Source organism: Vulpes vulpes, chromosome 11, assembly GCF_048418805.1.
Source record: "Vulpes vulpes isolate BD-2025 chromosome 11, VulVul3, whole genome shotgun sequence".
Lineage (NCBI taxonomy): Eukaryota > Metazoa > Chordata > Mammalia > Carnivora > Canidae > Vulpes > Vulpes vulpes.
Window position 1 is genome coordinate 2,313,261 of NC_132790.1, and position 14,705 is coordinate 2,327,965.

At 46.0% G+C, this 14,705-nt stretch overlaps 2 protein-coding genes across 7 annotated transcripts in view; one reads left to right on the forward strand and one right to left on the reverse strand.

Annotated features, from left to right (window-relative positions):
* Positions 1-3,388, forward strand: part of SLC5A12 (solute carrier family 5 member 12) — a 46,270-nt gene extending 42,882 nt beyond the window's left edge. Inside the window, exons 14-15 of the mRNA XM_026018622.2 lie at positions 960-1,087; positions 2,937-3,388. Coding sequence (XP_025874407.2) covers positions 960-1,087; positions 2,937-3,089 — 281 coding nt within the window. The 3' untranslated portion in view covers positions 3,090-3,388. The remainder of the gene's footprint in view (positions 1-959; positions 1,088-2,936) is intronic.
* A 7,800-nt stretch (positions 3,389-11,188) lies between these two features.
* ANO3 (anoctamin 3) overlaps positions 11,189-14,705 on the reverse strand; it is a 379,990-nt gene continuing 376,473 nt past the window's right edge. For all 6 annotated transcript variants that reach the window (XM_072725370.1, XM_072725371.1, XM_026018612.2 and 3 more), the window contains one exon: positions 11,189-14,347. In XM_072725370.1, the coding sequence (XP_072581471.1) occupies positions 14,165-14,347 (183 nt within the window). In that variant the 3' untranslated portion in view covers positions 11,189-14,164. The remainder of the gene's footprint in view (positions 14,348-14,705) is intronic.

Below are 14,705 nucleotides of genomic sequence, written 5' to 3' on the forward strand. Positions count from 1 at the left end.
AGAGAGAGAGAGAGAGAGAGAAGCAGAGACACAGGCAGAGGGAGAAGCAGGCTCCACGCAGGGAGCTCGATGTGGGACTCGATCCCAGGTCTCCAGGATCACATCCTGGGCCGAAGGCAGCGCTAAACCACTGAGCCACCCAGGTGTCCCTAGAAAGAAATTTGAATTTGGAAAAAGCTTGTGCACAGGCACAGTGTCGGGTACATAGAAGAATGTGGTCAAGGTTGTAACTGCTACTCCGCCACCCCTCCAGGGACATGTAGACGAAACTGGCTATCGAATTAAAGACGGCCATTGAATGGGATTGGGTATTTGTGAACAGTTATGATTATACCAAGATTTACAAAGGTTCTAGGCGGGGAACATTGTCAGCCTTCAAATCTTGGTTTGAATGTCAATGTGACTCTTATTGCACAGCAGGGTTGAAAGGGATAGGACGCTGCACAGGTATGTTTTAAGGAGTGGAAAGGAGGCGTCAGGCAAGTCTAGACTGGCCGGAGGGGATGGGAGGGTACTGTTTATTCAGGATGCTGGGGTGGAAAGAAGAAGAAATAGTAAAAACACCCTTTTTAATTTTATGAATATTAACTCTGATGACTCTAATATATCTGATGTGGCTGAAAAACCAAGAGTTTTCCTAGAGGAAGAAATTAGGATTCCTTCTGTCCCCTCTGGTGACCTACAAAGGGTACGAGTAGAGTTTTCCATGATCCATATCTCAGAGTAAGTGTGGTGTCTCTGCTTGGCTCTGTGTCTGTGGGTTTGCCTGAGTGGACAGCTGGGGAGATTTAAAAACCATCCCCACCCTCGCTCTGAGCAGTTGTCGATTTCTATTACCCAGTCAGGCCCATTTCCCCCCTTTTACTAAGAAGGGCTACTCGGGAAGCACACGGTCCTTACGTCCTTAGAGAGCCCTGGAAGCATGCCAACGACTCACCCATCTGTCCTTCCGTTAACAGGTCGCCAGAGCGGCAAGGACATTCAACCACTGCTAATTAGGCCAGTTTGCAATTTATTTTGCTTTTGGTCTGAGAAATACAAAAGACTGTGCTGGTGTGGTGTCCAGCATGACGGTGGGATGGAGCAGGTGAGCTGATGTTTGAACTTCTGAAAAACACACGTGAACTCAAAGGGATTCCCTTTTGGCCCCTTTAGACCATCGCAGAGGTGGGTGTGGGTGGGGAAGGCGAAGAGTATGGCCCTGAGTCTGGTGTCGACTTCAGTTGCCCCAGCTAACTGGCTTTCGAGCACGTGAACGTGTTGGTAGGTGAATGTGCCCCTGGGGTGAATGGTTGGCCCTGCCAGTGATCAGATTCCAGAATTCCGTTTAACCCTTCTGAGGCTGAACGCTAGGACAGCTGTAAAAATGAACAGTAGACAAGGAATAGGATGGGGCAGCCGTCTAGCATCATGGGGAGAAGCGGAGGCTTTAGGGTCAGCCCTGGATACAATCCTGCTTCCATGTCTTATCCACCTCGGGTGAATTGGTTTACTCTTGAACTTCAGCTTTTAGCTGGGAACTGGGAGGAGATGTGGACGCACACAGCTGTAGCTCATGAAGCGTGAATATAGGGGCACGTTGACTAGGAGGACTGTTGAGGTAGAGAAGCAGCAGGACGCACACTGTTCCTGTTCCACTGAGAACCCAGGTGGCCCAGGTGGGACCAGAGATAGCATCCAGGAATCACTGAGGTCATAGCAGCCCAAGACCACCCGGAGGAGCCTGTGGTCAGATGGGACTGAACTTACTGAGGTGACACCGCTGGGGAGTGGGTAGGTGGGTGGGTGGGTGGGCGCACTCCAGGGCAGCAGGCAGTGCAATCCCACCCGTGACAAGAGGGACCTGGAATACCGCTGTTGGCCTCGGGTTCCCACTGAGGGATGCTGGGAGGAGTCTAAGGGAAGCTGGGCATGGAGACAAGGCTGTGTGGGGCCCACTTGGCAAGAGCACAACGACCCTCAGATTATGCCACTTGACAACAGGACCTTGGGCCACGTGATGTTGCAAATGGTCTTAGTCATGTCGGTCCTCTTGGCCTCATTGAGTGTCGGAGGCTTGTTTTTTCCTTTTCTTAGTTCAGGCTTATCGGCATTCTTCCCACCCCAGACATTTCATTCCCTTAGCACTGTGGAGGACGACCGCTTCCCCCATGTCACGTCCCCGCAGCCGCGCACTCTTGTCCTCCCCCCAAGTGCCACCCGACAGGGACACGGGGTAAACCTGAGCTAAGGGCGAGGTGGGCCAGGGCCGCCGGGCGCCCAGGCGTGGAGCAGCCTGTTTGCTGAGCAAGCCGCTGCGTGAGCTGCCTGTGCTGCTCGGAGGAGCAGGTTTGGGAGGACGTTCTAGAAGCACATAATCAAGTTATTCAGTGACTTGCAGACTTCCTCGTCCTCCCGGGCAAGGACTTGCTGGGATGAAGGCTGACTCCCCGGTAGGGCAGCTTCTGTGCTCGGGCCCAGCTGGGGCTGAGCCGGGGTGGGAGGGGGACGCTCCGTGGGCCGTCCTGGGGCTCCTTCCTGAGCAGCGACACGGGCGGCCCCGCGGGGTCGGCCTGCAGGTGCCCGGCTGGGACCCCGAGGCCTGCTCCCCACGGCGGGGCAGGCGAGCAGCCCGTGTGAGGCCCAGGTCCGTCTCTCCTCGGAGGAGATAAGGAAACTACTTCCCAGGGCCCGCGAGCATCGCTCCACAGACCCCGGCTGCAGGGCCCGAGCTCGCTGGGGTGTTCGTGGCCCTCAGAGATCCGAGCAGAGCGCGTCGAGGCGCCGTGTCCCGCGCTGTGGTCAGGGAATACCCTGCTCTGAGGTGCCTGCCCCTGGCTCTGATGCCACAGCATGTGACCAGGCCACAGCATGGGGGGGGCCACCCAAGGTCCCCTCAGTGTCACTGGGAATGCGTCAAGACCGGGTGCCTGATGTGCGTCCCTCCCTTTCCTCAGGAAAACCCCGGGGGCGGCAGCTCCTGGAAGCGAGGGGCTGAATCTGTCCTACAGAATGGACTCAAGCAAGAGACCCTGGGCCATAACCCAGGCCACGATCCCAAGGACAAAAGCGGCCACCCCATGGCGTCAGAGAAGGTCACCCACTTCTGAGTCGCGCAGCGAGCACAAGGCGCACACAGTCTGCATCCGGCCTGCCTGCTGGTCAGAGGACGTGGGCAGGTGTCACCGCTAGGAGACAGGCTCGTCCAACGTCTATTTATACTTATTTATAACTACAGACACGAAGGCCGCTCCCCTGGGTATTCCCGGCCGTTCCTTGGAAGACCCCAAGTCTCAGCTGAGAAGACGCAGCCCAGCCGTAGGTGCCCTGGCCACTTCCTCCGGGCGTCACCCCAGCGCAAAGGGGCAGCCCCTTGCTTTATGTCCTATTAAACTGCAGGTTGTTTTGCTTTGTTTTGTTTTGTCTTGTTTTCGGTAGTCCTCGAAGCACCCCATACCTTGGAGTTCACGAGCAGAGGGTGCAAGGGGGTAAGCACAGTAAGAGCCTCTCCATCCCCGCCGATGGCACGAGGGTGTGCCACCCAGCCCGACCCCGTCTCCATCCCCCCCCACTGCAGCTGCACTAAGCACACGTAACTGCCGCTAGGGCCCTCATCGCGGCCTCCCCGCCTCTTCCCGTCACCCCGGCCCCTCCAGCACCCTGACCAAGCCTCAGGAATGATTTTGCTCACACAGGAGAGCGACTGGAGTGGCCAGTTAGTGCAACAGTCATAACCCAAACCGCGGTTCCCCTTGCTAGCTTGTGTGTACGTCTGTCTTTCTATCACCTTAAAGGAAAGACTGATTCTGCCGATGGGTTCCCCAGGGCTGGGTCAAGAGGAAGAAGGCACGTCCCACAGGAGGCTGTCAGGACAGTGTTGTGGAAAAGCACCTCGCAAATAGCTTCCCGGCCCTCGGATCTCCCGGGTCATGGGGTCTTCTTTGGCGGAAGACACCTCGGCACAGCACTGATGCTGTACTTAGCTCTGACATGGGCTAGGGTGAAGCAAAGATCCATAGGGTTGGATTCTTAACCCCACTTATTGAAAACTCTTGAAAAGAGTTTTCTAAGTTCTGGAGGAAGAGGACAACAAATGGAATCCTTGAAAAGTACAACAGAACCATGTCACAGGAGCTAGATCAGAGGGAGGACAGGAGAAAGTCGGCCAATGTCTCGGGGTCAGCTGTCTTAGGGCAGGTGGCAGATAAGTATTTTGGTGGCCAGGTAAGATCAAAAGGCCTGGAAATAGCACATCAGTGAAATAAAAAGAAATGGTCCCAACGGGTAAGGATAAGAAGCCCCGAAGGCTGTGTTGTGTAAATGTAGCCCAGGAAGAGAAAACCTTCAAAGAAGTGTGAGATGGGGGAAAAAGTATGTAACCAGTGTTTGTTATTAGGGAGAGAAGTTGGAAAGATGGGGAAGAAAAAAACCAATAAAGTAATTAAAACACCCCTGGAGTTCATACGCCACAGCCCAGGGTTTGCCTTCTCTCCCTCCACTCTCCGTAGGGGAGGAGAATAGAGGGAGAAAAAGAGAGAATTGGGTTGTGGCATATAAGGGAGAGGAGGAAAAAAAATACATCTGGAAAAAAGAGGAAAGAAGGAAAAAGTAAAAAAAAAAAAATACATTTTTGGAAAAATATCTGAAAATGAGAAGGAGCAGAATTTCTAGAAACATTGTTTTGAGGCCCAGCAAGCTGATGAAGGTGTTGATCTAAGGATCTGCCAATTGAAAGGTGAAATTATCTCCCAAATGATTTAGTAGTTGGGACATTCCAAGAATAGATTAGGTGAACGTTGAAATCTGGGCCAAACGTCCTTGGTTTAGTCAACATCTCAGGACGGGGAAGGGAAGTAGCAACTCAGAAGATGGGAGATTGATCAGCAGGAGACGCTGCACTTGTGGCCTCGCCTCACGCCCCGAGGTATGCCTCATCGACAAGGGACCCATTATGGGTTCAAGGGAGAGCTAACTGGGTTACCACCCTGCCTGCTGCCTTCCCCCCAGTCCCTCGGAGAGCCTATGGCTAGAGAGTGGGGAGACTGGGAGCCCCAAGGGCTGACCCCGAAGGGGGACTGAACCCACCACTGGCCACTCAGGCATCAGAGAGCACATCGCAGTCTTCGTTGACCCCAAAGCAGATATTTGGAGCCGACTGCCCGCCCCAGCAGGTGCACAGGTGCACAGGTGCCCGCAGGTAGACTGGCCTCTGCGGCTAAGAACCAGGAGGGCCTGCAGCTGGCCCTCCAGACACCCCTGATGTCCTGCGGGGCCCTGGGGGAGAGGCTGCTATAAATATATATAAATACGTAATATAAATATATTATATTTATATAATATATTTAAATATATTATATATTATAAATTATGTATATAATATAAATATATTATATATAAATACATAATATAAATATATTACACATTTATATATAAACTATACATAAATATAAATATATATTTATATATATAAATATATATAAACTAAATATATATAAACTATGTAAATATATATAAACTACGTTCAAGAGTTTGAACTTTCATTTGGACTTACATGAGAACAAAATGCACCATATAGTTCTTCGTCTCCTCACGAATTGTACTCACAAATCACCCCACAAACATTTCACTAGGACAGCACTTTCCCCCAGAAAGTTTTTTTTAGGACATTTTTTTTTTAATAGTTACGAATGCTCTCACGTGGAGTGTTATCAAAGGATAATGTGACTTACAGGTGGAAGACTGTTATTGTCAATATTATTATAAAAGTGGCTCTGTCTTCTCTCATGGAATGGGACCTACGGTATGAAGAGTTCTCATTTTGAAAGCCTGTAGAGGTCGATATAAGGATCCCTCCCAATTCTTCCTAATTGATCAACTATGCAAAAAAACCCTAAGGCTGCAGGTAGAGCGCAGGTGGGAGTCCCAGAGGAAAGGCATCCTCCGCAGAGTCCAGGAGCCACGTTCGCTGGGTGGCTACCCAGCAAGGAAGGTGAGGCACAGTCGTACGTTCAACTACTTGGTTGTGCACGTGTCTCCCGCTCTTGCTCCTCCCGGGGCAGCAGCTCAGATATGGGCCATGTACAATCTGCCCAGGGCCAAGTTCAATGGGAGCCATGGATATGGGTTAAATTTGTGGCTGTTTTGGCCCCCGAATGACCGGGGGGATTCTCAGTAAGTGGGGTTGTGAGGGATGAGTTGTAGGATGGGGATGGCCTACCGTGCGCCAAACGCAATGCCCGTCTCCGTCTTTTCAAGTCAATGACAAATGTTGGTAAAAATGAAATGGAATGACCTCAGCGTCTCTTCCCTTCATTCTGATTCATCCGTTTTGAGAGCTGGTATTTCCTTTGTTACCATCTGGGGCAAGAAGTACAACCTGCTGGTGGAGGGGACGGACTGAGGACAGACAGCTGAGGCTCCAACGCAAGTTCTGACACAGGTCAGCTCAGGAAGGTTCGGCAAGGCTTTCTGAAGTTCTGCTGATTGCAATTTAAAAGGAGCAAAAATCATCGCTACTTGGAGGCGTGGTGAGGATTTCTAGAGGGGAGTCACCCGGACAAGTTAGTCTGGTGACTGGCCCCCTTGGGACACTTGGCACTTGTTAGTCTGCAGCATATGAAGGAAGTGAGACTTGTTACTCATTTTCAGTTAAATTGGTTCACTGTTCTTAATCTTCAAGATCCTGGCCTAGTGTATGAATTACTGGGGAAGTGTGAGAATTAACAAGAACAAGGTGACCATAAGCTATCAACTTAAAATCATGCCATTTAATTTCCACACGGTAGCCTTTTTAATGGTGAATTTAAACGAAATATGATTTTCCGGAGAGCGCCTTTTCTAAAGGTCCGAAGTTCTTGGAGAAAAAAGAAAAAAAAAAGCCCCACTCTTATAAAGATAGACGAGTTTATTACTGAAAAATGCAATATTCGTATTTGCACTTTGTTAAGTAGTAGTTTTGTACATGTAAACTTGGTGAGTAAACAGCGTCTTAACCCTCGTGCATCACTGCGTGCACAGGTGACGGTGGCTGCGCTTCTCCAGACAAGGAGGGGCCAGGGCTCTTCCCTTGTTTAATTAAAATAATGTGACTTGAATATAAATTCCATTCTTTTGTGATTTCATAGGGTTCTAGCGTTTCACTCTAAAGAAAAAAATAAGCCACACACCAGGGGGCCTGCAAGCGATATTTCAAAGAGGATGTTACTGAAACATCTTCATGGTATGACAACCTTACTTGAACATTATTGCAAGGATCAGATCAGTAAATAGAAAGAAATAGAGCGGGTCTCCTTTTAATTATTCTCCTAGAAATAAATTGTTTTAAAATGTTACAGAAATGCAAGCTCCCTATGTACGCATTTGTATGTTTAGAGATCTCATGTGCACAGTCTCAATGTTCCCAGGTGTTACAGGCTTACTGCAAAGTCAACCTCTTCTATCCAACACTAATAACCCTGAAGTCTAATTCATTTTCAGGCAACTAAAATTTATCTGATGTTACCGATGATATTAAAGTGATACCCAATTTTAATCAAGTGTAACTCATAATTAATAATCAGCCAGTGGGTTATTTTTATTTGTAATTCTTGGAAAGAGGTAATGCTATTATCTCTTCCTGCATTCCAGTCTCCTGACCATATCAATCTAGATTTGCAAACACCTATGTGAACAACACACACACATAAACCCGCTTTTACTGCACGTCTGGTATTTGAAATATCAGCTCCTCAGGAGACAGAGTTAAACATATAAATATTCGGCTATTTAGTCACAACATGGCCCTTACTTGGGGTGTGAGGGTATTAGTGGCACGCTCATGATGAATTAGAAAAATAACCCTACTCTGTCATGGAAATGTTAGTTGATGATATTTCTGTGTATTAGTGTGAAATTTAAGACGATTTTTTTCTATTTCCAAATTTCGTGGTGAGAAATTCATAGAGCCATGAAATACTTCTAAATTTAATGCTGTATTTATGCAACTACTCAATTTGAAGAAAAATGCCTGTAGAATAAGCATAGATATGTAATTAAGATGTATAACTAAAATAATTTCTCTTAAAAGTAAGTTCAGATGGAAGTGGACTTAAATGCCCAACGTGATTATTTTCTGCAGGTTGGGAGCAGGATGAGAAATAATCCTCCACCCTGAAAGCTTTTATATAAGGCTAATAATCTAAGGCAGGCTTATTACCAAGTCACCAAGTAAATGCATGTCAAAATATGGTTTGACATATGGTAATATGGCGTGACTTCTTCTACATATTTTGGATAATGCCTATATTTGGGCTGTTTCAGGGCTTAGGGCACACCCACACCCACACCCACTCAGAAGTAATCATGAAGAGGATTTTATGACTTAATTGGCTACTATAAATCAAGAAAAGCAATATATTATGGTGATGTCTTTTATGGACCTCGGCCTATTTGTCCTCGGGAATTTCCAGAAATCACCATTCATCTGTTTTTAAAAAATGTTAAAGCAACTGTGTACACAGGTGTTCTGAACATCCAGTTCCCCACTGCAGGATCTGTTCTGACATATTTAAAAAGCTAAAAATAATTTCATGTAGTAAATTGATTCAATGCCTTAATGTCACTACCACATAAGAAAACAAGTAAGCAGTCAGTCCACAGATGGTTTATTTGTAACAACACAGGATGGTCAGCAGACTTCTTCATAGAGGCAATGGATCTTCCTAAAATTGGCTTTAAAACGTCCCATGAGAGTTTGGAAGGGATCTTCAATGATGAACCATCCACTGTATGTAATTTGATTCGCAGAGGAATTGCAGACAGTACAAAGAAAAAAATTAATATTTAAGTTCACTTGGCTAACTATGTGGTTGCAACATAAGTTCTCCTATGGAGAACAAGAAACGTTGGGGAAATCTCTGTCTCTTCCTGAAATTTCCTCTTCAATCACAGGACTCTCTAGCTTTTTCCTAGTTCAAAAATACAAGACTAGAAGCCGATAGCTACACATCCTAGGAAGATACAATTGCATATATTTAAAGGGCATTTTCATCTTGAGTATTGAAAATTGAGACTAGTTGTCATTGAAAACTAAGCTTACCATATTTAACTTAGTAATCTTAAAATAGATAAGAAAAAAAACAAGGGGAGAAAACTTCATTTCTCTGAATGTTAAAGGATGAAGGAAATTGCAGTTGTTTTTCTGTCAGAAAGAAGGCTGGGCGTGTGCACAGCAGAGGCTGAAATAGGATGTGCAAAACTGACGTCTTTGCTCAGGTAGGAAAGTCCCTTAGTCCCTTCCACCATCCCCCAAACATTGCTTCCACAATTATCTTTGCCATCAGATTTTTCTGCTGCACGATTTCCCTCTTCTCATAACAAAAAGTGGGAAAAGCCTGTACATAGTACTTGTTAGAAAGATAGAAAATTCAGCTTAACGTGGGGGTCCTTGGTTGGCTCAGTTGGTAGAGCGTATGGCTCTTGATCTCGAGGTTGTGAGCTTGAGCCTCATGTTGGGTGTAGAGATTACGTAAAAAAAAAAAAAAATCACTCAAAAAAATAATAAACTTAATCTACTGTGTTCACCTGGTAGTGTTGAGTGGCACGGACACTGACAAAATAGTTATAAAGGGTTTGAGGCAGTTTGGAAAACCACATGGGGGTAGCCATCCATGCGACAATTATATTTCATGGGGACTATCTAAATAGATCTCATTAAACTTTGCTTTTCAACTAATAATTTAGGAAACTTTTGCCTTTTGCGAAACAGCAGAGAAAGTGTTTTCCCCAAACACAGAGAGAATTAAGATGGAAATAAATGTTCTGAAGAAGTCAATATAGGGGTATGACTGGAAATATGACCCCGCTTCCATCTTAAACAAAGAAGCAATGCAACATCCTCACAGCTTACTCTTAGGTGTTGTCCTCAAGCTTGCACGTGGGGTCAGGACGGTCCCAGAGCACACGCTGGTACCATCATAGAGAAAGGTGAGGTTTATTGGACAGGCTTCTTCTCCCAGAGAGTAGAATCTGATTATACGAGAAATTGGAGTTGATCCTAAATATGAGGCTCTTGTCTATCAACCCGTCTGCTTTCGTTTTACTTCCCTGGAAAAGATGCTTTAATATGGATGTGGCTGGAACACAGTGGCTATAATACTTGTGTTTTCTAGGAAAGAAAAAAAAAAACATCGAATGTGGTTGTGAGTGTGGTTTTTCAGATGAACCCAGAGGGCATGTTCAATGGAAGGTAACTTATCACCATTACAAATGCATAAATCCTGCGCAGCAGGAACCTCGTCTGATCGATGATTCCAGCTGAAGCCAAATCGATCTTCCAGTTGGACTGCGTACTGTTGGCACGTTTCAATTTGAATAGAAACTCCTGGAGGAAAACTCACCGCTTTCTCTCAGAAGCTTGGTTTTTCAGGCCATTCCTAAAAGGTTCTCGCTCCTGAGTTACTGAGAATGCCAGAAAGATTAAGATGCTAACCTGCCCCTGGATGGAACCTACAACTATTCCTAGAGCCTGTTATAATATTGTGATTTGGGGGAAAATGGAGTGGAAACACTTTATAACCATAGTAGGCCTGCGTTGGGGGTATCGCATAGTCAGTGTAGACACACACACACACACACACACACACGCACGCACACCACCCCCTGGGCCTCCATCTACCTGCCTCCAATTGACAGACTAATCAATTTGGCCACATCAGTTAACCAACCTGGATCTTCGGATTTTCAATTTTGACCAAATTGAGAAAAGAAAATGGGCAATTTGGTAGCCTCTTGTTGGCAGTTGGCTAGAGTGCTCCTACCCGTCCCCCTTCCTTGGCCTGAACTTTATTGGTGCTAAAATTTTTATCCTCAGACCATGTTGATGGTGCTTGGTGGAGCCAGCCCAAGTGTGAAAGAAAGAAAACGCTTTTGTAGGATCGAAGCCTTACTGCCTTCTTAAGAGCTCATCAAGCTCCCTCCCCCATCTGTTTCTAGAACAAAGCTTTGTTAGAATCAGTAGGAGTCTCCATCTGCACGTTTCATGTGCACATGCCGTGATGATGACCACGAGCTTGTCAGAAGACACACAGCCAGAACTTTCTTGGAGTGTGACAAGGGCTCGCAAGACTGGGAAACCACGGCCTTTGGAGCTCGAAGAGTGAGCAATCCCCCCTCCCCAGAGGCGCTCCGACTGACAGTTAAGAAACAAGCGGGATCAAATGTAACATGCAAATTATAGGGAAAAATATCATATCACATAATTTATTGCGTGGAAAAGGTTCCTTTTCATTCCGTTCTACAACAGGTTGTGCTAAGAGTCATTTCAAAAGAAAGTGCATCATTCGGAAGGTGCGTCTCATCATGCAGTCACTCAGCGGCATTTCATCGGAAAGTGCGAAAAGTGTGAAAAGTGCGTGCCCGGGCTCAGAGGGCGGGAGAGGAGCTCGGCCACGGCCTCGATGCTCCACGTGGGCCGGAAGAGCTGCGGCCCGAACACCTCGCCGAGGCGGCCTGCATGCACAGCTGCATTCGTCATCTGCTAGAAAAGACAACGATCTGGGATATGAAAATAGGTAAGCAGCATTCGTGGAATTCAGAATTCCTGAGAAGAGTGTGTGCTATATAAATCTTCTGAGAAATCATTTGTATTCATATGAAAACCATGATATAAAACATGTCTCTCAACGAAAGCAAGAGTGATCCAAGACTCCCGGGCCGCGAGGGGCCCGCCAATACTCTGCGTCGACAAGACGAAGGCGTTGCTGGGTTCTACTGCCTTGTGTCCCAAAAGGAAATTTCCAGATAACTTTTTCATTGTTTCCCTATTTTCCAATTGGTCTCAGAAATTACCAGGGAAGGCAATGTCTAAATCAATGTACTAGAATTTTTTTTTAATGAAAAATATTGTTCCCTTTTTCATGCTTTTTTCTCTAGGCAATCAGTAGGATTTTAAACCCGGATGGTGTGATACCAAAATAACTCGGAAAGAATAGAAAGAGTTCTCAGGGTCGTGGCTATCTTCCTTCTTTGCTCTACTGTAAGGCAAACGTCTTTGCCTTGTGTCCCTAATTTGAGGAAGGCATGAGCGTCAGGCCCCTTTATGGCCTCGACAGGCAACCGGAGCAATTATTCTCAGGCATGGTATACATTTAGCTAACGAGGAAGAGGAAATGCTGCAGATGCTACAAAAATGGAAGAGTTCAAAACTCCCCCATGTAGTTAGTGGCACGAGCTGCTACAAACACGCAGGTGGCCCCACAGAGCCTCGGAGGCATCTGATGGCCGAGTCCCACGTGACAAAGGCTTGGGGGTGGGGGGAGTCTGGGGCCCTACCCCCTGCTCGGTCAGAACCAGAGGCCAAGGAGGGAGGTGAATGTTTTTGTCATCAGCAAACCAAGGAACAACCATAACCTATCACAGCTTTCCCCTGGAGTAAAAGAAGAAAAAGTAAAAAAAAACAAAAACACATTTTCAGCATTAGGATGATAAAAAGCAGTCTCCCAGTTAGAGGGACTTTATAATTTCCTTCCTGGGGACCCACTAGCAGGTATACAAAATGGCTTTATTTCCACCATCTTTACTCTGGTCCTTAAGCATTTTGGAAATAACTGTGCTTTTTTAATTGAACAAAAACCCAACTGGTCAAAGATGATGAATCATATATGCACGTACATACGTGAATGTGTGCATGTATGTGCTTCTCCACCCCATTCCCAGGGGAGGAAAACTGAGATTAACTTGGACTGTTTTGCCAAGGAACGGGGCCTTGATGCCTCCCACATTCCCTTCCTCCAACTCTCCTCTTGCTTCCCCTCCTGCTCCCATTGCTTATGCCTCCACCGGACTTTCTTTCCTGGGAGGCTGCATCCTTTCCACTTCATCTGTCTGTGAACAATAACACGGAGCTGACGCTGAAATAGCAACTCCACAACAAAGCAAGATGACGTCTCTCACGATTGACTTGATCTTGGTTTTAGAGAGTTTTTAAAAAACCAACCAAATCAGTCTACCAAAGAAACTATAACAGAAAACTCCCCTTCATGGATGAAAAGAAAATAAACCAAAAAAAAAAAAAAGTGTTTTTTTTTTTTTTTACAAATAATATAAATTTATATTCATGCATTGTTTTCATTAGCTCATGAACAAGAGTGCACATTGTTAGAAAAGCGTAAAGTGCTGCAAAGCATTTGGCTTCTGCTTTCCTGAATAAAGTCACAACGGCATACTACATAACTGGTCTCAGGGCTGCACAAAATGTAACTTGCATTACGTATCGCCAACGTGCAAAGGTACGAGGGAGACCAACATATTTACAGCATTTCAAGTTACTCTGCGATTCTGTGAGAGTCGTGATGATAAACCAGAAAGGAAGAAATCAAAGATATTCTCAAACAGCCTTCCACCGTAAAGCCTGGTGAGTGGTGTTCTAAATGATATGGGAATAAACACCCATATTTTAAAAGTATGTGGCTCTCTTGGAATTTAGTTTTTTTTTTTTTTTTTTAAAGGCAGCACAACTAGTCCTGCCAGTGATACAATGCATTTGAACGTAGCCAATGCAATAGGATGTATGTCAAGGATTGGTATTTTTTTTTAGAATTTCAGGTTTTGGTTTGACTACGAAGGGTGGGGTGCAGCTCTTCAACTGCACAGTCCATGTAAAGCAGCATAAACTCCTTGGGGACACACATCTGTCATCTCAGCAGGGAGCAAGGGGATTTCCCCAAACCTAGAAGCTGAAGGGACACGGGTTTCTGGCAGCAAAGGCAAGCACTGATTTAAGTGGTTTCCTGTGAGTATCTCAGCTCAGCCTACGGTTCCAGAGTATGTGACCGAGGCCCACGTGATCCCCTACGCACACCTGCCTTCGGAATGTTTACACGGAAATCTGTCGCTAGAAACCTCACTGTCACCCTTCCCGTTCCACTGCATGACGGGAGGTGGAGGTCTCCAAACACACAACTCCCTGAGGCTGGGTCTGAGAATTAGATCCTGGCTTCCTGCACTGTCAATCGAACCATTTTTTAAGGTCATGAGTCAGCTTTTTCTTCCCTAGAAGCCTGGATATTCCAAATCCCAGAGATGGCTGCGACGCATTTCCAAGTTAACATATCACACACATGGTTTGCCTTCCTTCTGGATCCCACCCAGCACTTAGAGTTGCTGTCATTCCCGCTAATGCTACTCCCCTCTGGGCAACAGGCATCAGCTAAGGCCATTCATGGTGCACGGGGTGACCACTTTTTCTCCGTTGTTGTTGCAAGTGTTCTAGTTCAGCCTCATACATCATCTCCTGGACTAAGTACTTCTCCCGTCGTATTCGGTCATACAGGTTCTTTGGTACATCTGGAATCAGGTAGGCGATGAATGACTTGATCCCAAAAACAAGGTGCTGCAAATTTAAGAGGGAAAAGTACAGTTTTCAAAGATTCTGGAAGGCCAATTATAAAATAGGTCATAAACAATGCTGCATTTGCCTTTCAATCAAGCAGCAGATCTCAGGATGAACTTTTTTTTTTTTTTTTTTGTAATGCAGAACCAATTTATTTCCATGTACGACAATGAAATTGGGATACTTAAAAGGAGAGCTGTCTTCTGTCAAATAGAGATCCAGATTTTTAAGTAGCTGCTTTTGGGAACTACTATGATGGAATATGAATCCAGAATATTTTTTTTTCCAGAAATTATATTGAGACTACTACACTGTTGCTTTCCATCACATCAGTATTAGGAGAAACCAGAATTTCCTC